General features: G+C 41.6%; 1 protein-coding gene across 6 annotated transcripts in view; it reads right to left on the minus strand.

Annotated features, from left to right (window-relative positions):
* Positions 1-537: 537 nt before the first annotated feature.
* Positions 538-23,048, minus strand: part of VAPB (VAMP associated protein B and C) — a 33,610-nt gene continuing 11,099 nt past the window's right edge. Inside the window, exons 2-8 of one of the 6 annotated variants that reach the window (XR_001469562.4) lie at positions 19,866-20,018; positions 12,816-12,919; positions 11,126-11,206; positions 9,835-10,011; positions 6,938-8,491; positions 6,413-6,474; positions 538-4,699 (exon numbers count right to left, since the gene is read on the minus strand). Coding sequence is in view for 1 of the 6 variants with exons in the window: in NM_001006296.2 (NP_001006296.2) it covers positions 8,333-8,491; positions 9,835-10,011; positions 11,126-11,206; positions 12,816-12,919; positions 19,866-20,018 (674 nt within the window). In the remaining 5 variants the exon portion in view is untranslated. Of the gene's footprint in view, positions 8,492-9,834; positions 10,012-11,125; positions 11,207-12,815; positions 12,920-19,865; positions 20,019-23,048 lie in introns of all 6 variants that reach the window. The other 5 variants (XR_005841103.2, XR_005841104.2, XR_001469561.4 and 2 more) reach the window with 5 other exon arrangements.

Genomic DNA, 23,048 nt, shown 5'->3' on the forward strand with positions numbered 1-23,048 from the left:
ACAGCGGCCAAGCTCTGCTCATCTGCCTTCAGTTCCATCTGCCATCAGTGGAGCCTTCTCCAGGGTTTAGCTCAGCAGGCACAATGCCTCCCTTTGCTGCCAAAGCTTGTTGTGCTTTGTTGCTTGCTACTGCATGGAGATGTGTGGGCAAACATTTGAAGAACTGAAGCGCTCCACGAGGAACAGCGCTTCTGTCAACTTGGGACATCCTGGGAAGGTGCAGTGTATGAATGATGGTAAGCCCAGCATAGCAGCAGTGCCTCTCATTGGAGCTGCATGCAATTTTTTCCATAGCAGAGCTGCTTGCCATCACCAATTAATGCGATGTATAAGGTCATGATACTCAAAACTGGAGAAAGCCCCCAGCTCCCTCGCAACAGCCATGGTGCTCAGCACTGCTCAGCTCTGCAGCATTGAGTGCAGCCCTGCACAGCAGGTGGGTGTGCTGACAGCTTCCCCCGGACAGCCTCAGAGCAGCCTCGCCCTCTGCTACTTGCCTTTATACTCTGGAAAGGAAAAAAAGCCATGAAAATGCTATTTGCATAAATATTGCAACTTTTATTGTTCTTTTCACAGTTTTGGGAGAAACATTTCTAAATTATACAGTTATTCTCTCAAGAATCTGTGCCTTTTTTCCAATCTGAATTTGCCTGGCTTTGACTGCCAGTCAGCGAGTCTTGTTTTGCTCATTGTAAGATCAAAGAGAGTGGTGTTGGGTATTTTCTGTGTGTGAAGGTACTCGTGCACTGTCATCAAGACATTCTCAGATAAACTCAGCCAAGCAGTTTTCTCTCTCCCTCTATGGCATTTCACACTCCACTAGTAATACAGTAAGTTTTGAACCTCTTTTTGCATCTACCCCAATTATCCAGCTTCTCTCTCAACATGCAAATATCCAAATTGCATCAGAAATTCCCATCTCTCATAGCTGAGACATACAGAAGTACAATCACTGCCAGGGATAATTCAAAACAACATGACCTCCTTCGTCAGCTTTTCGCACTGGGAGCACAGGTGGAGCTCTTATTCTCTGACTCTGAGCACAAATATGTTCTTCATGTTACCATTTTCTCAGTAGCAGTTTTATGTGTATTTTCACCAGTGATTGGGAAGCACTGAATTGCATCAGATCCCTGCAGAAGTCTTCTGTGAGCATCCCCATTTCACTGCGGTTCTCTTGCAAGGACCGCTTCTGAAATGTGTGATTATCACAGAACACCAGGCTTTGCTGGGGTCCAGCTACACTCAACCCACATTAATCCCATAGAAAATAGAGAAATAACGACAGGATGAAATAAGTGACTTACATGATACTCCTCCATTAGTGTTCATCTCCTTTTTCATCCCTTTCCCAGGGCTGTGCAGCTAAGCAAGCACCGTACCTGGTCACCCCATCTTGTATGCCACCCTCATCAGCAGGGATGGCCTCAGTCATCCCCCTTAGGAGTACCGACAGAAGTTTTTTAGATTGAACTTAAAGATGTTAACTTTGAATGTTAAGCATTGCTAATGAATGACCTCACCTCTCCAGTTCTCCCAGCTCGTCACCAGCAGTTTCACCACCTGCATCCAGGAACAACCCCTATCTGCTGCCAAGATTTCCTCGGTACCTCAACTCTTCACCTTCCTCCCCCCCCCCCCCAAAGCACTCCAGTCCATACATTTTTCTTTTCCTTTGGTTATTGCTTTCCTTATTAATTTTCTACACTTCATAACTCTTATCCTTTGTGTTGATTGCTGTCAGTTTCCCTTTTTCATGTTTTATATTACATCTATTTTTCCCCTCATTCATCGCTGAAATAGGATGGGCTTTTTGCCAAAGTTGTTCTCTTTCTTAATTGCCAAACTGTCGAGGCTGGGCCATTTCCTACCTTTCTCATAGAAAACTGCCAGTTCTAATTCTGCTTGCCATCTAATTTCTCCTTCACCAGCAGATTTAATGCTGAATTTGCTGAGCTGTGGCCTTTGGAAGCACCACGTAGGTTCCCTGGCAGCTTGCGGGCCTACGCCTGAATGCAGGGGGGCTCCCCGAGGGAGCACCAACTTCTCCCTTCCTCCTCAGCCAGCACAACCACGACAAAAGCAAATACCTTCATGCCTAACACTGAATTAAAATCAAGGACATAACAAGCATCAGATCTGACTACTGAACTCTATTCAGCTGTGAAGTACACCCTTTGCCTTCTTGCTGTAGCTGTGAAGAAAAGACAAGCTGAGAGCTGTTTGGACCAGCTGGAAGTCAGTGACACAGCCACACGTCTCCAAAGCCTTCCCCTGAACTTCTAATATAGTTAATATGAGGAAAAGTACTATCTCCAAAAACAGAAAAAAAAGCAGCACACTTCAAGCATTCTGCATACACTTTGTAGCTTCCTGCGCTGCATCTGAGCATCAGCCTCACACCTCCAGCCCCACCGTTACTCAGCTGCACGGCCTCTGTGATGCTCTGCTCCTGGAGCAGCACACCGACGTACAGCTGCCAACTCAGCCTTGGGGCGGATCTGTTCAGCAGTTCCATTAGCAGGAACGAACATTTTCCAGTGAGCCATCCTCATGCCCGTGTTTAAAATGCCTCACGATGCTTCCTAATCTGCCCCCAAAAACTGAAACACCAAAGTTTTAGAACACTTCTGGATAAATCATTGGCACTGAGTCAGTGCTTCATTTGATAACAGATCCACACTGAATCTGAAAGCCTCATGTTGACTACGGACACACTGCACTGAGGCAGCAGGGGACAGAAAGGAGATGGCTGACAGTGCACCCAGAGACCAGGAGCAAACTGATCAGCGCCGCAGTGAAACGCACAGCAGCTGCTCCTCCACCTGCAGCCCCAGAGCACACAGCAGTTGGCTCTGATGAACGGGTGGGTTCCGTGTTGTGCCACATTGATTCAGGTGACCTTTCAAAAACCAAATTATACAGATCTTAAGAGAACTTAAGCAGTGCCAGGCAGCGCTGTTACTGCAGACACTCTCCGGTCAGCCGCAGCCCAGTGCTGCAGTGGGCATCAGAGCCACCTCTCACCCCCTCCAAGCAGCCAAACCCACAGCTCATCTCTGTCATCTCCCAGCTCCTGATTTTGTAAAGCCTTAATAAAGTCCTTCTAAAAGTAGTAGTGTATGGATAATTACATGTGGGAGTTGTGCCAACTGAAACATGAGGGAGTTCAGAAGGCTCTTCAGGTCGTGCAAGTTCCTCCAGTGAAGAAAAGAAACTGATTAAAAAAAAATAAAGTATGGCAAGACTGGGGACAGCAGCTCCCTGCAGGCCGCTCCTCAGCAATTCGTAGGCACTTAAAAGCTTGAAAAAAAGTCACAGAATTAGGAACTTATTAAATGAGAATGAAATGTACCAATGGAGAAGTATGAACAGAAATGCCAGATGTATAATGTCAACTTGTAAAATGCAGCTTCAATTAACTCTCCTTAATTCATTTGTTTTCTTATCTTCTTCTGCTCTGCCATCTGGAAAAGGCCTTTCTCCAACGACAGATTATAGGAGAAAGATCCAAGGTTCAAAGCTGCTTCAAGGAGATGCAGCCTTGTTTCTTTACTCACAGACTCCAGAGATTCATGCAGATGCTTCAGGACCAACCTGGGCCTGCACCGGGGGGAAAACATCTCCGTGGGAGTTGAGGGCAGCTCTCAAACTTTTACTCTTCGAAGTAAAAATGTGAAAACAGTTCTGTGAAAGGAAATGGAGCCATGGGAACAGCCAATGATAGGTATGTGGCAGCAAAACTGCATGTCAGAATGCTTCATGGAAGAGGCTTCTGAACAGCTCTCACTCGTGTTGTTTCAAAGAACAGCCTACATTTATCCAGTAAAAAAAACACAAACTAAAAATCAATCAATTGATAAAACAAATTTTACAGTTAAGCAGATTTGAGTAGGAGAAACACAACTACTTTGTCCTCGGAAGCTCATCCAAACAAGAGGCAGCAGCACAATGCCGTGTCGCTTCAGCACCGACACCCATCAGCAAAGCGATTCAGAGCACGTGAGGCAGTTGGGGCAACACAGAAATCACGGGTGGATGTGGGCAGAGGATCCGCACTGCCCTGCTTGAACAACAAACCCCTCTGTTTGTCTAACTGCCTCTGATGCCTTACAGCAGCACTGCAGCCCGCTGTCAGCTCTTAATGGAGTGACCCTGCACAAGAGCCAGGTTTCAGCCTGCCGGAGCAGGCAGCCTCACTCAGTAGTTGCTTTTCTTTCTGAAATGCCCACACATTGATTTATGTTATCTCCTCAACAGTGAATCAGACTTGTAGAAATGTATCCAGTTACAAAGAAGAGTAACATTCATAGAGTTACAAAGAAGAGTAGCATCCACCTATGGCTGTAACTAATGTAATGTAATGTAATTATGTAACTAAGCCCAGTCCTACACTGTCACCTTCTTTTTTTCATATTTGTTTCTGAATAATAAAAGCAACACACACAAAAAGACAATCCTAAGTACACAGATGTGCACACTGCAACTCACTCACCACCTGTCCTTCCTCAGCCTGCTCACTTGAGGATCTGAGTAATGGGTGCTGACCCATCTGCAAACAGGACTGAAAAGCAACCCTGAGCTGCCTCAGTGCTGCTGGGTGGTACTGCTGCACAGCACACGTGGGGTCCAGACGGCTGCTCCTATGTGCTCATCCACTCCAAACAGAGGGCTCTTTCGTTGTGCTTTTCCTCAGTTGCTTTAGATAGAAAATAGAATGTGAGATACGACGTGATGGGACATAATGTAAAGCAAAGTAAGGACAGCGTGAAGACCTCAGATTCCACAGGTCATTACTGCACCCACGAACGAAGGCGTTCCAAGTAAGGGATTTTTGTTTTAAGAGGGAAGGGATGACACAGAGAGAGCTTCTGGTGTTTGGTGAGTGCAGTGCCAAACCATAAGACGTTAAGGATCCTTTTTGTACCCACATCACCATGTAAATATACTGACTGTTAAGTCAAGGTTATAATAAGAATTGCAAGTTCACAAGTGCAGCAACTAGAAACCCTTTATGGTTTATTGGTGAGAAGAAAGTCTAGCAATTTGTAAAGTGAATTTCCAACTTTATCCCACTAACAGCATTTCAGCAGAAAAAAAAGTAACACGGAATACCATCACCAAGCTATTACAATCCCATACTTACAGAAAATTACATTATGATACATCAATCCCTCTCAGCGTTACATACGTAGTATTAACTTAACTCTTTGGGCCCTACAGCTACTTGACAAGAACCCAGGACTGGGTGCCCAGCCTGCACACACAGCTGCTGTGCACGTGCATCCACACTCCACAACTGCAGTGCACAGTCACACCACCACTCACACACGGAGCGCTGCTGTAAGATGGGAACAGCCACGTGAGAAGAGCAGAAATCGTTTTCTCATCCACTTCTCAGCACATTTCGGCTCTGAGAGGTTTTAGAACTGTTTGCAGAGGGGCCCAAAGCAGTGTGTGTGCGCTGCAGACAGCAGTGCCAGAGCTCCACAAGGACAGCACTACCAAAGCAGCCTCTGCTGGCTCTTAGAAAAACTATCAGTAAATGTATCTTAAAAGAACAGTAAGGACAATGAGTAAGTAATAACTTGTTTTCTACTATCATGTATCAATTACAGTTTCCTAGTAGCTGGTGCTGGTGTGACCAGATGATAAGTGTTATCCATGAGCTCTAAACTTCATGTGCAACCTCCTAAGATACACAGTGCCCTCCAGAATATTCACCTCCTACAAATACCGAACGAAAGCTCTCCTAGCAGCAGCCATCTATGGGATGGTTTATAAAAGCTGGATTATTTTTGCAGTATCTGCAGAATGGCCTTCAGGAACTCTGCAAGAAAAAATACCTTCGCTTTTCTTTCTATTGCATATGAAAGAAGGGTGGGCTGAAGGGCAGGTAATAAGGATTCTACTGAGCAGCCATTTTAAGTCCAGCAAAAGCAAAGATATTGTGTAGGCGGTCATCAAAAACTGTTAGGAAAGACCTTCATTATTATTATTTGTTAAAGCTGCCAAAGATACAGAGTTAATTTAAGAGTCCTGTTCAGGACTGGAGGTGCGGGTCTGCAAAGGCTGCTTTTCTTTCCTTTCTTTCTTTTCTTTTAACACTTTTAGAGGCTGTTTTTCAGGGCTCTCAAAGTTAATACTATATATTGTGAAGCACATTAGGATTTCAGCTCTTCTGTTAGCATTCTTAGTGAAATCAAGCTATACACAGCCTCTTCAAAGACACCAGGTAATTCAGCCTCCCTTCAGGGAAGAAATTTCCCAAATACATTCTTTAAAGCCAAGAATGACCTTTTTTCATTATTTACAACCTCGTGTTTCTGAAAAGGCCCTCTCAACTGCTTCTGTAGAAGTTGGCACTGATCTGTACCTGTCTTGGTCCCTCAGCCCAGTCTGTCACACTGACCTCCGTGCTTTGTCTCCCAGCGCCCCGCTGCAGCCACACTTCAGCTCTTTGCCCCTTCCATCCTGAGCAGACAAGAAGGCAGTAACATTTTAAAGTAACAGACCTCTCATTTCTGTTGCTACTTCCAGAGCTGTGTTCCTAAGGGGAACACACCAAACAGTTTTCCACCCCCCAAAGCCATTTTCTTATTAAATCTCACACGAAGTTCCACTTGTTTGCACTTGAGAAACAAATGGAACAAATACCAAAGTCAGTGATGGAGAAGAGCACAGCAGACAGCGGCCGCCCAAACACCCTTCTCAAGGAATCCCAGGAGCAAAAAAGGAATAAAAGAAGCCACGTTTTAAAGATGTTTCTTAACCTTGAATGGAGTTACAAAAATTTTGTCAGCAATGGTTTCTGGGCATAGCATCTAAGATTATACAGGGGTTCACTTACTCAGAAGCTAGTTCATCTACTGAAGCCCAACATGTTAAAGCAAATGGTGCTTAGGAGTTTTATAAAAAAAAAAAGAAACAAGATTACCTTTGCTTCACGTTCGATATGTTAGTAAGCATCTTAACTAATGAATCCAACTAAACTGAGAAACACGAAGTTACGCAGCACCTCCGCAGTCAGCACGGCTCCTGTGAACAACACAGCACACCAGTAAAGGATGCTCAGAGTGGGGCTGCTCACACGGACGTTAAAATGAGGCAGGGAAAAGTCTTTCTGAAACACGGCTACTGCTTTCCTTATGCCATAAACAAGCTAAGCTGACCGATAATGCTGTCCCCTCCCCGCCAAAACTATCAGAGCATGACAACAGTAACAAAAGAAACATTAATTTGGGGGCTTTATTTAATTTCTTTTTTTCTTCTTCCTTTTTTTTTTTTTTAGATGCTACATCATCAAACAGGATTGGTCTTTTTACGGCATAGGACTAGTTTACTACTAATATTTTTTCCCCTAGATAGACTTATTTACATACAAAAACAGTTTCCTGACCACTGTTTCCCCAATGCTCAGATGATCAGAACTCCCAACAATTGTGTAGTGCCCAAAACTACAGGAGGCAGAAGAATCTTGCATCACTACAGCAGCAGATTTTTAGTTCTAGTCACTGGCTTTAGAACAGGTGCCTTTTCATACCATAAAGCATTAGTCAATTTTGTGACAGGAAGGAAACATGAGATGAAATACATTAAATAAGTTAAATATGCATTAAACATCTCTGAATAACATTTTAATTCAACTAAATGAACCAACAGCAATGTAGCTTGGTCCCTCCATAAGAACAAGGCATTGACTTTTACTCCAAACTAGCGTCATACCAGTCAATATACGCCTCTTAATGATGCCTAGCACATTCAGCGTTGCCACATACAACTCTTTCCAGCTTCTCACTATTCATTTAAGTGCCAAGAAATTGGTAACTTGCACAGAGTTGAAGACACTGACAGAAAAACTGTTAAATTTATGAGCAGAATGGTGGATTAACGTATTTTACAGAACTTATCAACACCTCCTGCCTAACCCAGCTCCAAACATCCAATAGGGCCAGCTCCAGCAGTGGAGGAATCTTTTTTTTTTCTATTTTTCCTTTTTTTTCCTTTTTTTTTTTTTTTTTAAAAAGAGGTCATCCAGCAACATGTACCAGGGACTAAGAATGTTTAAAATGACATATACAATATTCCATTGTAGTGTTAAATCATGATTTTCTTCCCCCTTCATCACTGAAGAATATTTTTTCATTCATTCCCTCATTGTACATTTTAAACTTCCTAGATTATGTTACATAGTATTTGTGCAGGGGTAATTTAAAGGCAAGACCTGTGAGATGTCATACATTAATTTTTTTTTAAACACTGTTATGAATAAATTTAATCCAATGATATGGCAGAACCATCAAACCAATTTACAATTTCCAGCATGCTGCCTCTACAAGGCTATTTTTCCTATAATTACACCAATGACAAAGAACAAAACCACCAAAGCAAGTAGTCTGGAGCTGTGCCCTTCATCCTTGACAACAGCTGCAGAAGCAGATATTGGGTTGTTCGTCTGGGGTGCCTTTCTCATCCGAAGTCCATCTTCTTCCTAAAGGAAGACAGATGAATTACTTCTACTGAATTAAAAAAAGAGCTGAGAAGTGTAAAACGCTGAAGCAAAAGCCACCAGTATATACATTAAAAAATACTCAAAAATAAAATTGTAATAGAAGTTACTGCAGCCTTAAAATCTGACAGATGAGAAACTCGAAGCACCCAGTCAGTGTTTTTCCACTTCTGAATTCAAAGAGGCAACTCATTTTCTTCAGGAACACATTAGAAGTCACAGACTGCCTGATACCTCACTGCTGCCATAAATCTGGATGGGGTACAACTGACTTCTGTAAACAATAATTACTGCAAATAATTACTGCTAAAACAAACTTTTCACTTAAATATTTAACTTCCTTTATCTTGTCTGGCACTGACAGCACCTGGTGGCTGGCAGTCATCTAACACAGTTTTCCAAACTTTTACAGATGTTTCTAACACTTCACAAAAGGGAAAAAGCAGCTGACAGCTTTTGGTGTTACTGTAAGATGTCTGCTCAATTCTAGCTCTCTCCTGTGCAGCATCTTTATTCTGTCCCAGTGAAACCAGGACAACTGACTTGAAAGAAAAATAAATAAAACACACTCGTGAAGCATTTATTGTACTGGGAGACACAAGAAGAACCAGACAAAAGAAGAAGTTAAGCTTGTGTCTCTGCTACATACACCCGTTACTTCCATGAGCAAAAACACAAACGTTTAAGGAATTTGGTCCTGCATCAGCCAGCCACACAACATCAGAGCTGGCAGAACAGAGCTCCTTTCACTGCAGCCCAGCATTAACAAATTCCACATTTTCCACAAGTGCTGATACCTCTGAAACCGGACATCTATATTCAAAGAAACCACAACAGGCCTTCCGCTTGGTGATAAGGGTTTCTCATCTGTTTGGTTTCACAGTGATGTGCTGGGTATGACCAGAAGTGCACTTCTTGTGTTACTTCAGTCACGTCAGCTATGTGCTACAGGTGTCATGACTGACACGTAGCATTGGCACAATGCTGCCCTCAAACTCCCGTCAGTCGGAGAGCACAGGGCCAAATCCAACACCGAATGCTTAATCCAGACTCAGGAAATTAGGTGGGGGAAAAGAAATAAAAATGTGTGGAGATTCATTCCTTTGGGTTGCTATCCCATCAGCTTCTCCAACTGCATGAGCTGTGTGTTCCTTTCAGAGGAACCATCCATTTCCACACTTTTTTTCTGGCTTTGTAAGAGAAACATAAACCATCTTTTCATTGATTGACAACACTAAAATATCGTGCCAAGGACAAGCAAGCAAACCTTTCAGTCTGAATCTTTTATGGGAGAGAAGCAAACCTGGAAAAGAAAGAATCTTTACCTTAAACTGTTTATTCTCCTCCCGTAACCTCTGAACTTCTACTTGAAGCCTCTTATATTCTTCCATTACTTTCTTAACTTCAGTGTCATCCAAGGAAGAACTTATTGATTTAGACATTACAGAGGAATCTGTCTTTGTTGCAGTTGTGGATACGATTTTATTTATTTCTATGTCATGCTGTTAAAGAAGGACAGAGTGATTTTTGGTTAGTTATTAACACCACGTCTGATACTCAGGAGGAGAATCAAGTAAAATCTCCTGTCTGTACTCAAAACGTGCCTGTATCAAAAGAAGTAAACAACATTTTTCCTTCTTCAACCTTTATTTCCCCTTCCTGACCTGAACACCAGACCAGCAGCAGTAAGTGCAGACAGAAGGACCCCTAGTTTTCAGTCCTTTCATGTATTTGAAAGGAAATACCATCAGACCATGTCCCACAATAATGGGGATGTGACTTATCTGCTGACATTCTGCTTGGAGTTGTGGTGCTCTCTCCTCACCTCTCCTTCTCCAAGTACAACACAAGCAGCTGCTCCAAGAAGCAGCATGCTGTCAGGAACCACCCAGCTGCTCTGCTGCAGTTCTCTCACTCTTCCCCCCACCACTGGCTATCACATATCCACTCTTCTGTTTTTCTGTGGTGACAGAGGAACTTCCAGCCCAAGTCAGGAAACAAAAGCTGCAGAGCTCCAAAGCCCACTCCTTCTCTTGGCTTTGAATCCTCTCTCTGTTCTGCAAAGGGTCTGGGCTCTAACAAAAACAAAATGCTCTTTTCCCACCCACATTTCTACCAATCTCTTAAAATGAAGCTTTTATTTATAAGGCATCAGGAACTTGTTACTATACCTGCTTTGTTTTCTCCTGATAATTTTCAGAGATTACAGAAAAAGTCACCCCTAAACCGAACAGCTGTTAATTCCCACTTAATTCAGATTTCTTTCCTCATCACATCTCTCAACAGGAAATCTCTCACCTTTATTCATATCAACCAGTGCTTTCTTTTTTAAATAACATTTTTATCCTATGCAATCATTCACTCAATGAAGAAAGGCCAACTCAAAGATTTCCTTGTGCTTGCAAGGCACTTACACAGTTCAAATTAGCTGCTAGCAATGTTAAGCATCACTAAGATTTAAAATGGTTTTATTTTATATTTTAAAAGAAGGATGCGACGTGGGCAGCAAAGCAGAGTGCTCTGCCTGTTGCTTACATGGCTGCCTGGACACACATGCCATTTTACATGATTTACTGAGGCATTAAGGTCACTCGATACGCAGCTAAAAATACTCACAGGCTTATCATTTTCCGTTGGTAGCTCAAACACACACCTAAGTTTTGAGTCCATGAGTTCCTCCGGCTTTGCCTCTTTCCACTGGAATAATTTAATATTAAACAGAATAGCATAATAAGACACGTCAAAAAGGTAGTGCATTGTCTAAACAAATCACACCATCTTAGGAAAAACTCCACAAGCATTTATCACATTACCATTAAACATATACAGAACCAAAAATGAAAACCAAATGCACAGCTGAGTAATAGCTTAGAAGACCAGACACTATCATTCTAAATAGTCTGAAACTCAGGTAACTTATGAGAGAAAAGGGAGTTCTCGGGCTTTTCCTCACTTTGACCACACTTCTGGTAGCACCGTATCGCTCAGCATATCTCAAGTAGGTGTCAAATTATGGCTAACCTCTGTGCAACCTGAAGAAGAACTTGACTCATCCTAAGCAGCCGAATCGTACTTCAGTTCTTCTCTGTGGCTGAAGTCAGAGTTCTATTTTAAGCTTGTTGGCTGCCTGAGAAGCGTTGAAAGCTTTATAGTAGCCCAGTAATTTGTCTCACCTGTTTATCCAGAATAGGGAGATATTTGGAGAGTGGTAACAAAACTGAGAAGTGATCAAATGTTACAGGAAAAGAAACGGCACTGAGCTGGAGAGCTCCAGGAAACTGAAAAGACCATCTAGATCCTTAAAAACATTCTTTGCTAGCAGAATAATATTTTATATGGTATAAAGTAACTCATAAAATTAAAGAGTTAGAGATGCAGACTGGCTTATTCACCTAATGATGCAGATGTTTCATTGCTATTGCTGTTTCTCTCACTGGATCTTATTTTAAGGCCATTAAACAAACACAGTGCCATAAATCTCTTCCAAAAAGGGAAATTCTCAACTCTACCAAAAGGCCTCAGCTCTGAAGAGCTGTTCAGAAGACGTGTAAAGACTACTGAAAAAACCCATAATTTTACAAAAAAAAACCACCAAAAAAAACCCCCAACATGCTGCATATTCTATGGCTATTTGTTGTTGTTGTTTCGTTTTAAATAAGTAATATGCATTCATTCAAATATACATGTAGTCCCAGACATTACAGAGTAATGGACATTTTTTCTTATTTATTATGTCCTCAATAGTTGTTAAATATTCTCTCAAACTAACATAAGTTGGACCAGAATAAGCTTCCTTTTGCTTTCCTGTAGTAGTAGCAAAACCACATGCTTCTGCTACTCTCACTTGTAATCCACCATACAAGACCTATATGGGCAGCTTGTTTATTTAAGCAACAATAGAAAGGATAAAGAAAAATTCAGTACTTGTAAGCCATCTTCCTGGTTCCCACTGGGCAAAGGAGCTGCTCAAGGGAAGAGTCAAGACAGAATACAAAGGCTTACAATATAAAAGATACCACAGACCGTATAATTAGAACATACTGTTCAAGTTTGCCTTTAAATATTTTTTTTATATGTATATCATACATATAAAAAAAATTGCAACAACTTAACGTGTTTCATAGCTTGGTGTGCCATTACCAACGGCAGTCTTCTAAAGAAGCAACCACAGCTGCAATGGCAATCTGCTAATGCTCTCAAAGAACATTACAGTCTGCTTTCAAAAGAGCTCTGAAGCAGTGATGTAAAAGGTCTTAAAAATTACAGAAACAGAAATAAATCAGTTTTATTTACTTTCAATACTTACTACTGCTTCCATATCTGAAGTATCAGCTGGAGCAAACATAGACTGAACCATAAACTTGTGTTTACTTTTCTCATTGGGGTCATAGTCAAAAGGCTGTAGCATCACTGCAAGAAAAACCCCAGAATGTTATGTTAATGCTGTTCTGATGCACAGTCACACACAGAAGATTAGTTACAAGATTTGAGAAAAACAGACATCAGCATCATGGCATGAGGTGCATCCCTCTGACAAAGGAGCAGCTGAGATCCAGAGCCCTACTTCAAAAAATATTAAAGAAGTTAAAAGAAACAGAATTCTTCAGTCTGCACTAATTTCTGCCTGAGAAGTTTGGAACTGCTGAGCACAATACAGTATTCTGTACACAAGTATGGCAATATGAGAGCAATTTATAGCAAACAGGACAACATACATATCTTCTGAGGCAGCAGGAAAACCTCTCAATGGAAGAACCAAGTTTTTTCCTTCATCCTTGAGATAGAAGTAACAAAGTGGCACTGTGATTAGCTGTATGCAGCACTGCTGATGGCTGCTGAGAAAGGCTACAGAGCCAGGTAAAGCCAAACGCTTTAAACCTCAACCATGGCTCAAGATTCAGGATGGAAATTTCCTCTACAAAGTTTGAATATCTCATGATATTTATTTCATTGAGTACTATTTCTCCTTCAAAAATATGTTGCTGAAAGTTTGTTATCAATATACAGCCAAAAGGTTATAGTTAAATGCTATAAGAACATCGTTTATGAAAGGTATAGAAATTTTATCTTCACCCAAAAACCATAGGAATTCTGGTTTTTTAAACGCAGAAAATAACTGTGTGTGGGGGGCAAAGACACACTGCAAAAACCCTCCTCTCCAAAACATTTAAAATGAAACTGGCACAAACTTCAACAAAAATTCACATTTCATGGCCTGTGAGGCTCTCAATTCAATCGCTATGAATAGAAGCAGTTCAAGACGTGGGATTACTTTCAAGTACTAGTGTTATTAACATGCACTGAAATTCACACACACTAATTGCAGAGATCTGAAGTGTACAAGTGTTATCCAAAGATCCCATTTATAGCAAATGAAGAAGAGCCAATCCAATCAGTCTCCTTCAATGAGCAGAACACACTATGCCTATGCCATTTTTACTGCACACACAATCTGTGTCCATCAACAACCACATGTTTTTAAAGCTGCAAGGAAAAGGAGACAGCAAATTGTCTCAAATGTGCAGTAGAATTTATTATACATTTTAACTTGCCTTACAATAATCAACTACGAGTCCAAAATAAACACTCTCATTTCAACAGGCTCCATGTAAAACTGTTCTTTCAAACAGAAGTGACAGGGCTGTGACAAGACGTGTATTTCAGCACTGCACGACACATCACTGAAAAGCAGCAGAGCAATCTTCTTGTCCCCTCTGACAGACACCTACCATTTATTTCAAGTCTACATGACGTGCAAGAGCCAGCAGGTACATGAAGCTATCCACTGTTGAGGGAACTTCTCTAGATCTGCAATTGTATCAGTTTGCTTTGCTCAGTGTAAGCATAAGCTCGTTTGAAAATCATTAGTTCCCCAGTGATAGTGCTGAAGCCATTCTTGAACACTGAGCAACTGCTGCTCTGAATTCCACTCACTGAATCATAACAGCAAGCAGCTAGAGAGGGCTTGACAGTATCAGCGTTGTTAGCACTTGTATTTTTAGATCAATACACGAAAGCCACATCGACACAAATTATTCAGCAAATGTCTTGTGAGCCAGATGGGAAGCTCAAAAATACTCCCTTTGTTCAAAAGGAAACCAAACCATTCAAAACCATTCAACGCACACTCTCGTACTATTGGGGGTTTCTGTGAAAGAGCAGTTCCATGGAAGTGCCCTAATTGCAACGCAATTTACTACTGTGAGTACAGTTCCTTTGCTTACACTGGAAATGGCACACCTTACACGAGAACTATGTGAAAAGGCTATGTTCCTACTAAATATCTTTCCAAATGTTCTTAGCTGGCCCAAAGCTGCTGACCAGCTCCCATCAGAACCTGGCATTAGAAAACAGTTAACAGGAGATTCAAATAGACTAGAACCAGCATTCATCAGTCACTGGCTGCAATGCCCAGCTCCTTATCTCCACTGACTGCCCTACAGCTCAAACACTGCAAGTGCTCTGTCACAAGATAAAACTGCAAAGCCACTGGGAGACCAACGGAATAAGGAATAGTGGCCATTGTATTTGCAAGCCACGTCACCTCTCAAAATTCACCTGAAGGCCCAACCTCACATACATCCCATTCTGACACATTTCAAACAAACAGACACCAGTCTTCTCACACGTTCCCACTGTATCCCATGTTTGATATGCAAGGATCTGCAGACAGCGAAGCAGAGTTGGTGATCAGCTAATGGTGAAGTTAATAACAATATTAAAGGCAGGGGAGACCTGAGGCAGGGAAGATGTTAAGCAAAACTGTGGTAAAAGCCTGCAAGGATCCAACCTTCCCTTCCAAGAGCAGGAAAGGAAAAGCCTCCCTGCTCAGATCATCAACAGCCTTCCTCTGGTTTCCATCTAAATTTATTAATGGCCTGTTCACTTGGTCTTGGACCAACACTGCGCTTACGCTTCAATATCAAAGAAGTGGAAGAGTCCTTTACTTGTAGCATTCCAAGACATCAATCACAGTAACTCTTGGCCTCCTGGTAAACTAAACAAGCCAGACTTGGTCTATCCTCTCTGAGTCAGGGCCCCCATTCATTCTCTGCACCTGTTCTGGCTTGAATTCCTCTGTATGAGTTACTCTGTGTATACAACCATGAAATTTTATTAGTGACAACATTTACTCTCTTATCTTCTCCATTACCTAGTTTGTTTGCACATCCTGCGTTTGCCCTATTCACAGCCACATGATGTCAGCAAATTGGTCATCTCTGATCAGCTACAATATTCTAACATCACTTATTCTGTTCAGAATACTTGCAATTGAAGAAATCCAAGTACACGATTCTGCAGTTCTTATGACAAAACTCATCCTGTTTCTCCTACTGAAGTCTTCAAGGACACACAGTTCTGGCTGCATATCTTCAGCCTCTGAATTTTACATCATTGTAAGGGTTTTTAGTGTGCTCTTTTTGAGCCAGAACTGCTTACAAAAGCATTTAACAAGATTAATACCAAATACTAGCAATTTCTATTATCATTTGAAAGCCATACCTCCACCGCAGCATTGTTTACTTTTATGCAGACTCCTTGGTCTGTGAGTGTCTTACTGTCTTTTTTCTACCTTTATTAATGGGTTTCCTATATGGTGTTGTATGGAATTCTCTATGGTCTGGCAAGATCAAAACTTCCACACATCTCACCTTTACAGAGAAATGCCACCAGCAATGTGGACTAAGCTACATCAGGGCGCACTTTGATCAGCGCTGCGGGAGGCGAACAATGGATCCTCACGTCAACAGAAGCCATGGCAGCACGTGGCTGGTTCCTCATTTACATTGTTCTTTCTGCAGCTATTTCAATAACACTAACAGTTGCTGAATCCTGAAGATCAAGATAGACTCCTGCAAAGCAAGTGGGTCAGACCAAGCCCAAGCTCAGCACTCGCTGTGTTGGCCATTGAGACCCGGGGGAGCGGCATGCAGCCAGGGACAGCACATGGCTGGTGGCTGAGAAGGGGCAGAACTGCTGTGGGCAGCTCTGTCCTGAAGGAAACACAACCCACCTCTTCCTAGTCAGGTAACAAAAGATTAATCCCCACCCCCTGCAGGGTAACTGACAACAGAAGGATCACTTCAGCTCTCCCCATGTCCAGGAGCGTGCTTCGGCTGCTCTGTGCAGCAGGGCACACCATGCATCCTTCATCTCTCCCATTGTACACCTAGCTGCAGACATCAGCACCTGCTTCTAGTTTCTCACTCTTCCTCTGGAATTCATTTGTATCTTTTATTTAGATTTCAACCTCTTGGAAGACACAAAATCAGCTGTCTTTGTTCAAATAAGACATGCTTAACAAAAACAGAATGGGTGCAAATAGCCTTCTTTGCCAAGTACTTACGACCAAATGCAATCAAACAGGGTGACAGCACACATACACTTCCTGACAGTTACATAAACTCAGCTGTTAAAATTACACGCCATTATATAACAGGTGAAAACATGGGCTACAAACCTGACATTGCAGCAAGCAGCGTGTGCTGACAGAGACTTAAATGCTGGTATTTAGGAGCAGCTGTGATAGGGCAAAAGAAGCCAGTGCCTGACACTTCAGAAGAATAATGAAAGCTTTGCTTTTCTAGTGTTTTATGTGTGTGAAATGAGCCAAGACACTAGCATGGAATAATGTTCTGACAGCAGCCTCTAAGGACAGAATACCTTCTCACGAACTCCAACCAAAATAGGACACTCCTGTGGAACTGTATGTAAGAAAGGCACTCAGCTGCTATGGTGCAAAGGAAGATGCAGGCTGCCCCGAACCCAACCATCAGTAATACTCTAAGAAACAAATAAACCTTCACACTGTTGTACTTTAGCACCAATTATTTTTTGCAGGCAGGAGGTGCACTCTTAATACACTGCTACTGTGTTAAAGTCAGTCAGCAGCTCTCAAGACAGCAGACTACATAGAGTAAACACAGCCCGATTAGTTTAAGAGTTCAGAAGTTATTATTGAATTAGCCATATTCTAATAACTTCTCATGAGTAGTATTGTCATAGGTTTAGAATAATTCAAACCCTGTTTTGATGCCTTGCGTGAGTCTTGAATTATGTGACTGAAGAATAACTGATTCAAAGAAAGATCTTCTATTTATATTTCAGTTTATTAAATCCCAAATCATCCCTCTGTTCTTGAGTAGTATTTCTCCAAGGGAGAGGTTAAACACATCTCCTCCCTTTCCAAGAATGTGAAAATAACTGATCTGTAAGTTAATGAAAGCTCCCCTTTCGATTCCCGATATCCAAAAGATCCTTTCTGCTGATCACTGTCAATGATGCTGAAACCTTCAGTACCAAAATTAAGTCCCATGCATGGTTTAAAGAAGCTACCAAGACCACAGTGTATACAACTTTACTAAATAGAAATTCAACCACAAAACGAGACGACAGCAGCTTCTATTTAGAATGGGTTAGAAAATGAAGAATTAACATCTATAAGTCCAGAATTCTGCAACATACCTACCTATAAATCTACCTTATGTGCCACCTGAAGAACAATTTATGCAAACTGCCTGCATTTAATATGTAATGTTAATAGAAGGGCTGGTAATTTAGCACAGTTTATTACCATGACTAGGTAAAGAGAAGCATGAAAGTAAGTAAAACAAAAAATGTAAGCTCTGTGATTAAATACACCAAAGTCATTTGCAAAACTGAATCATAAATCACAAATCACTACAATAAAAGTTATCCATAAAAAAAAGGAAAGTTTTTTCAAAGCTTTGTGAGCTTTGGCAATATTCTGTTTGGCATGCTGCTGGGAAGAATGGGGCTGGAAAAGCATATAAGATACAGGTTCACACAGCACGCACAGCAAAGGGTCACTGTAAGCAGAAGTTTAAGAAAAAAATGTTGAGATCAAGAAGACATTTTAAAAAGCGTGCTATTTGCTAACAAAGGAAAAGAGCTTTTAATTTTGAAAGTTCATCTGAGAGATGAAAAGAGTCCCCATCTTTATAGTATAAAGATAATTTGTAGCTAGAAACCATGCTCATTTTCATTATCGCTTCATTGATTTCAGTGCATTTAATATGCTTGCCTGTAGCTAGCGTAGATGACAGACAGCTTTACTTGGGAATTTTCTCCAGTTTTAAAAATTTCAATTCCTCTCTTGAGATCTTTTTCATTTACATATAAGTCATTTCAGAGCTTACTGCATACGTGCTAGCCTTCTCCTGAAGCAGAACTGCCATGCCTTCCTCTCGCTATAGGTACCATGTGGCACTGCTTACTGCCTCACTGTGACACGCTCCAGAAATTAAGTTCAAGTGAGGCACAATTCTGCAATCACAGGCACACTGAATTGGACACAATGGAATACCCAAACAGAGAAGGTCAGTGAGTGTGCAAATGCAGGTACATCAAAACCATTCCCCCTTGTCACTATCCACTCTCATAGCTCAGAAATAATTCATTGAGGTCAGAAAAGCTTGGTCAGAGACTAACGATAGGTTATACATTTTGCCATGTGTAACTTCTGTTCTGATCATCTTCCCATAGGTCAGTAACTCATCTGTTTCTATCATGCAATATTAAAATTTGATTAAAATAGTAAAAACAAATCTTCAGAAATCATTCCTGTAACTCAAAAACCAGACCTTATTTCTGCAGCCTACCACTATGAAATGCTTTGAAAGAGTTCTTTACCCAATAAAAATACTCAGTCCTTTATGCTTTCACTGTAACCCACTCCTTTGTTTTTTCCATTACCAAACTTTGGCAAGTGAAGAGCTACTGACTCATTAGAGAAAATCATTAACCTTTCATATGAAATAGCAAAGTTTTAGTCGCTTGACGTTTCTAGCACCAAAGCATATTATATCTCCAAGGAACGCAAAACAAGCACGGTTTCAAAATAAATGTTTTCTTTACTGGTTGGTTATATTGGGTAGTCTGGCAACCAATTATCAGCATAAGTTGGCGTGGCTGCAGTCCACCCAGTTTTATTCCTCCCTCGATGTGCCTGTCCAAGCACTCGTTTGATCCTGCAGTGAGCCGGTTCAGGAAGTTAAGCTGGCAAAAAGCTAACTGTACAAAAATAATCCCACTGGGAGGGCAGGGCTGCAGCAGCACCGCCTTGGATAGGCTGGCTAAGGCTGCTATGGAACCATATAAATTATTTATATATTCCTCCTCCCTCCCTCAAAACAAGATGTCAAAACAAACCCATTACTGGTAGAGCAGGAATAAGGGAAGTAATGATATATGAAATGGCTGCTCCTCCATGAAATTGTAACCTCCCACTTTTACAAGCATTCCACACAATACTTCTGTATTGCAAAGCATTCCAAGAAATAATTAATTTGATAGAGCCATTTTCAGTTACCAAAGAACTGCTTGTATGACTTACCAGAAACATTAATTGATGTTCCTGCATCAATAATTCCACTGTTAGGCCTTACACAGTATCTACGTGGTGCTGTGGTCTTAACTTTGAAGCACACATTTCTGTCTGTAGGGTTGCCGAGTTTCAGGTTCGTAGTGACAACATCTGTGAAAGGACCTGAGGAAGAGCAAAAGCAGACTTTAGATTGCATCAGAAAGAACTTGACAAGTAGAGGCTAAGCAGGTTACAAATCTCTGCTCACAAATCTTATAATTAGATGTTCAACTTCCATCTATGGCACATACAGATAACCATGCACGCAAAGCCCAGGATGTAGTGAGGCTGCTGAGCACGACTGTATGCTCACAGCACAACAGCTCATCTTTAATAGCAAACAAAAAGGGGGGAATCATTTATACATGCTGCCAGCACAACATGGTATTCAAATGAAGCCAAAATCTCTGCTGTATCAGTTATTCCATTCTAACTGCTGAATCATCCAGGCTTGCAGAGAAACCATACACACCTATGTACAGACAGGGAGCAGGGGAGACTATTGAAATCTACAAACGTCAGTACACAAACTGTACCTTACATTCATAAACTGCACGTGTAAGCTGCACCTCCATGAAGCATTCCACCTGCTATTTAGAAAGGTTGTGCCAAAACCAGCAAGAAGAGCATCCACTGTGCATCACGTGTGCTTGTTCTTAAATAATCCTTCTGGCTACAACAAATGGTGCATCAGAAGAGATCTTCACAAAAAAATCCAGCCTCACCGAGGCAGGAAATAACCATGTGCAAACAGGGAAATTCTTGGATGCCGACAGCACTGGCAGTGATTTCTGCATTAGCAAAGGCAGAATCAGACCACTGTCAAGTTCGGCAACAACAAGTGATAACTTCTCATAGGCTCACTACCTACTTGAAACCATCCAAATCCCCTGGGTTAGGGGAAAGGCTCATTACTGATTTTCTGTAAGACAGATAAATTAGGCAGGGGATGTGCGACTGCACTCAGATTGCGGAGAAATAAAATTAAAGAAATGTAAACACTCTTTGATTAGCTGCCTTCTGCACCAAAGAAGTTATCTGATAACTGAATAAAATGCCTTCACCTATCCTCAGGAATAAAAGTAAACTTGAAAAAGAAAAAAACAACAAAAAAATCCTATCAATTCTTTTCCTTGGAGACACGACAGCCCTAATGTTTAAAAACTGTGAATGACGATCATTTTTATAATTAATAGTAATAATAAATACATGCATGGTCAACCCCTGCTCTCTCGAGAAAACAAGACGGGTTTTCAGTTGCAGCAGGGATGGCTTAAGATCACCTGAGACTGTTCTCTTTTCTACAAATTTATCATATAAATTCATCTGTTAAGAAGCCACTGAACACAACCGACAAGGCATTGCTGTCCTGCAACCTTCACCTAAAAACAGAGATCAACCAACCAAAACCAAACCACCATACCACCACGCTGCTCAGCCAGCAGCACGGCATCATTCTGCCTGCTCTCTGAACAAGCCAGCTCTGCAGTCACAATGTAACCTGGCAGAGAAGAAGCTGAAGCAATAAAACGTTCAGATTCGATGACAAAGACCCAAACCTGTGCCTGGTGAAATACCAAGATGCAAACAAGAATGAAATACAGCTGTCGAAGCTTTTTCTGTGTTCCGCAGGCAGATTCTTTACGTCTGCTGGAAAATAACTGAGCAGAAGCCAAGAGCTGTTAAAGAAGTTAAACAAACCCAGCTATCAGAAAAATCCAGCAAAACATTTAGGTATGTAAAGACGGTAGCAGACCTTTAAGGTAGACCTAATTGGGTCTAACATTTCAGAAGAAATTACTTGATGCCTTAACATTATGAACGTCCATTTACAAAAATTAGTGTGAGCTATTCCAGCAGAGAGGGAGGCTCGTCTGCACGCAGCCCTACATGTGCAGCTGCATCCTCAATAGAGCTTTACTAGTCTGCATGCTAGGACAGATTTCCTGTGGGAAATACTGTGTTTTTACTTGGCTGATCCATGAATGCATGCGGGATTTGTGCGCCCCAGCACAGAGCTGCTGTTTGTAATAGTAATATGACAATAATTCTATGTGTAAAATAATTTCCAAATGGATTTACTTATTGCTAACATAGACCATACCAAAATACTTGGCAGCAAAACCTTCCAACAGACTGAAATAATTTCTTGTCTGCTCGACTTTTCCCTCTGCTAGGCTACAGAATGTTTTTTAGATACATTTCCCCCAAATTACAGGTCTCACAGGTCAGCCAGCACAACTGCACCACAGGGCTGACATCTGCTTTCAGCAAACCCATATTCAGTACAGCGCTGCTATTCGAATAGCAGAGCCGAGCAAATAGGAACAGACAAGTGCAGGATTAAAGTGTCATTACAGGTGTTTTGAAGTACATAAGAGAAGGAGAAATAGACTATGGAGTATAACCAGGGTAATCAGGGCACAGCAATGAAATACTATCGGCCTGCTTGGCCTGCCTTCCAGAAGCGAGCACTGCAGCCTGCCAGCTCGGGCTGAGGTGAACCCCGAGCACCTGCTGCTCTGGGACTGAGGCCTGGGTCAGCCTTCCAGGGGAGGCTGGCTGCGGGAAATGGGAGATTGGCCTTTGCTTCCTGAAAGATGTATGAACAGCAGCTGAGGTCACCTGGTTCAGCCCAGAAGAGGAATATTCCACAAGGACCCAATGTCCTCTTGCAATTAGAACAAAGTCAACTTCTGTTAATGAAGTAGCGGGCATCTACTAAATAGCAGGCACTAAAATGAAAACAAAAACACAACAAACCCAAACCCACCACAGATGTCATATTCAGGACAAACAACAAGTATAATGGTTTTTCAGGGGGTTACTTTTCATCAGGGCTAGTTTCAAGCTACAGCTGCAGCTTTCCACCCGGAAGGTACGTACACAAGCTTTCATATTTGAAGATCACAGCATTATCTCAGAATTTGCCATGCTCCATTTCCCATTCAAACACCAGAGCTGTATCAATCTTTCCTAAGACTGTCATTCTGCAGCGCGCTGCATTATAATACCCCAGATCATTTTAGTAACAATACAAATGCCTGAGAATTAGGTCAAAAGAACATGATGTCAACGCTATTTAAATTTTAAATAAGTCTCACTGCAATAAAAAGAAGTGCACGTAATTGAAACAGCAAACCCCAGCTGATA

This window comes from Gallus gallus, chromosome 20 (assembly GCF_016699485.2).
Source record: "Gallus gallus isolate bGalGal1 chromosome 20, bGalGal1.mat.broiler.GRCg7b, whole genome shotgun sequence".
NCBI lineage: Eukaryota > Metazoa > Chordata > Aves > Galliformes > Phasianidae > Gallus > Gallus gallus.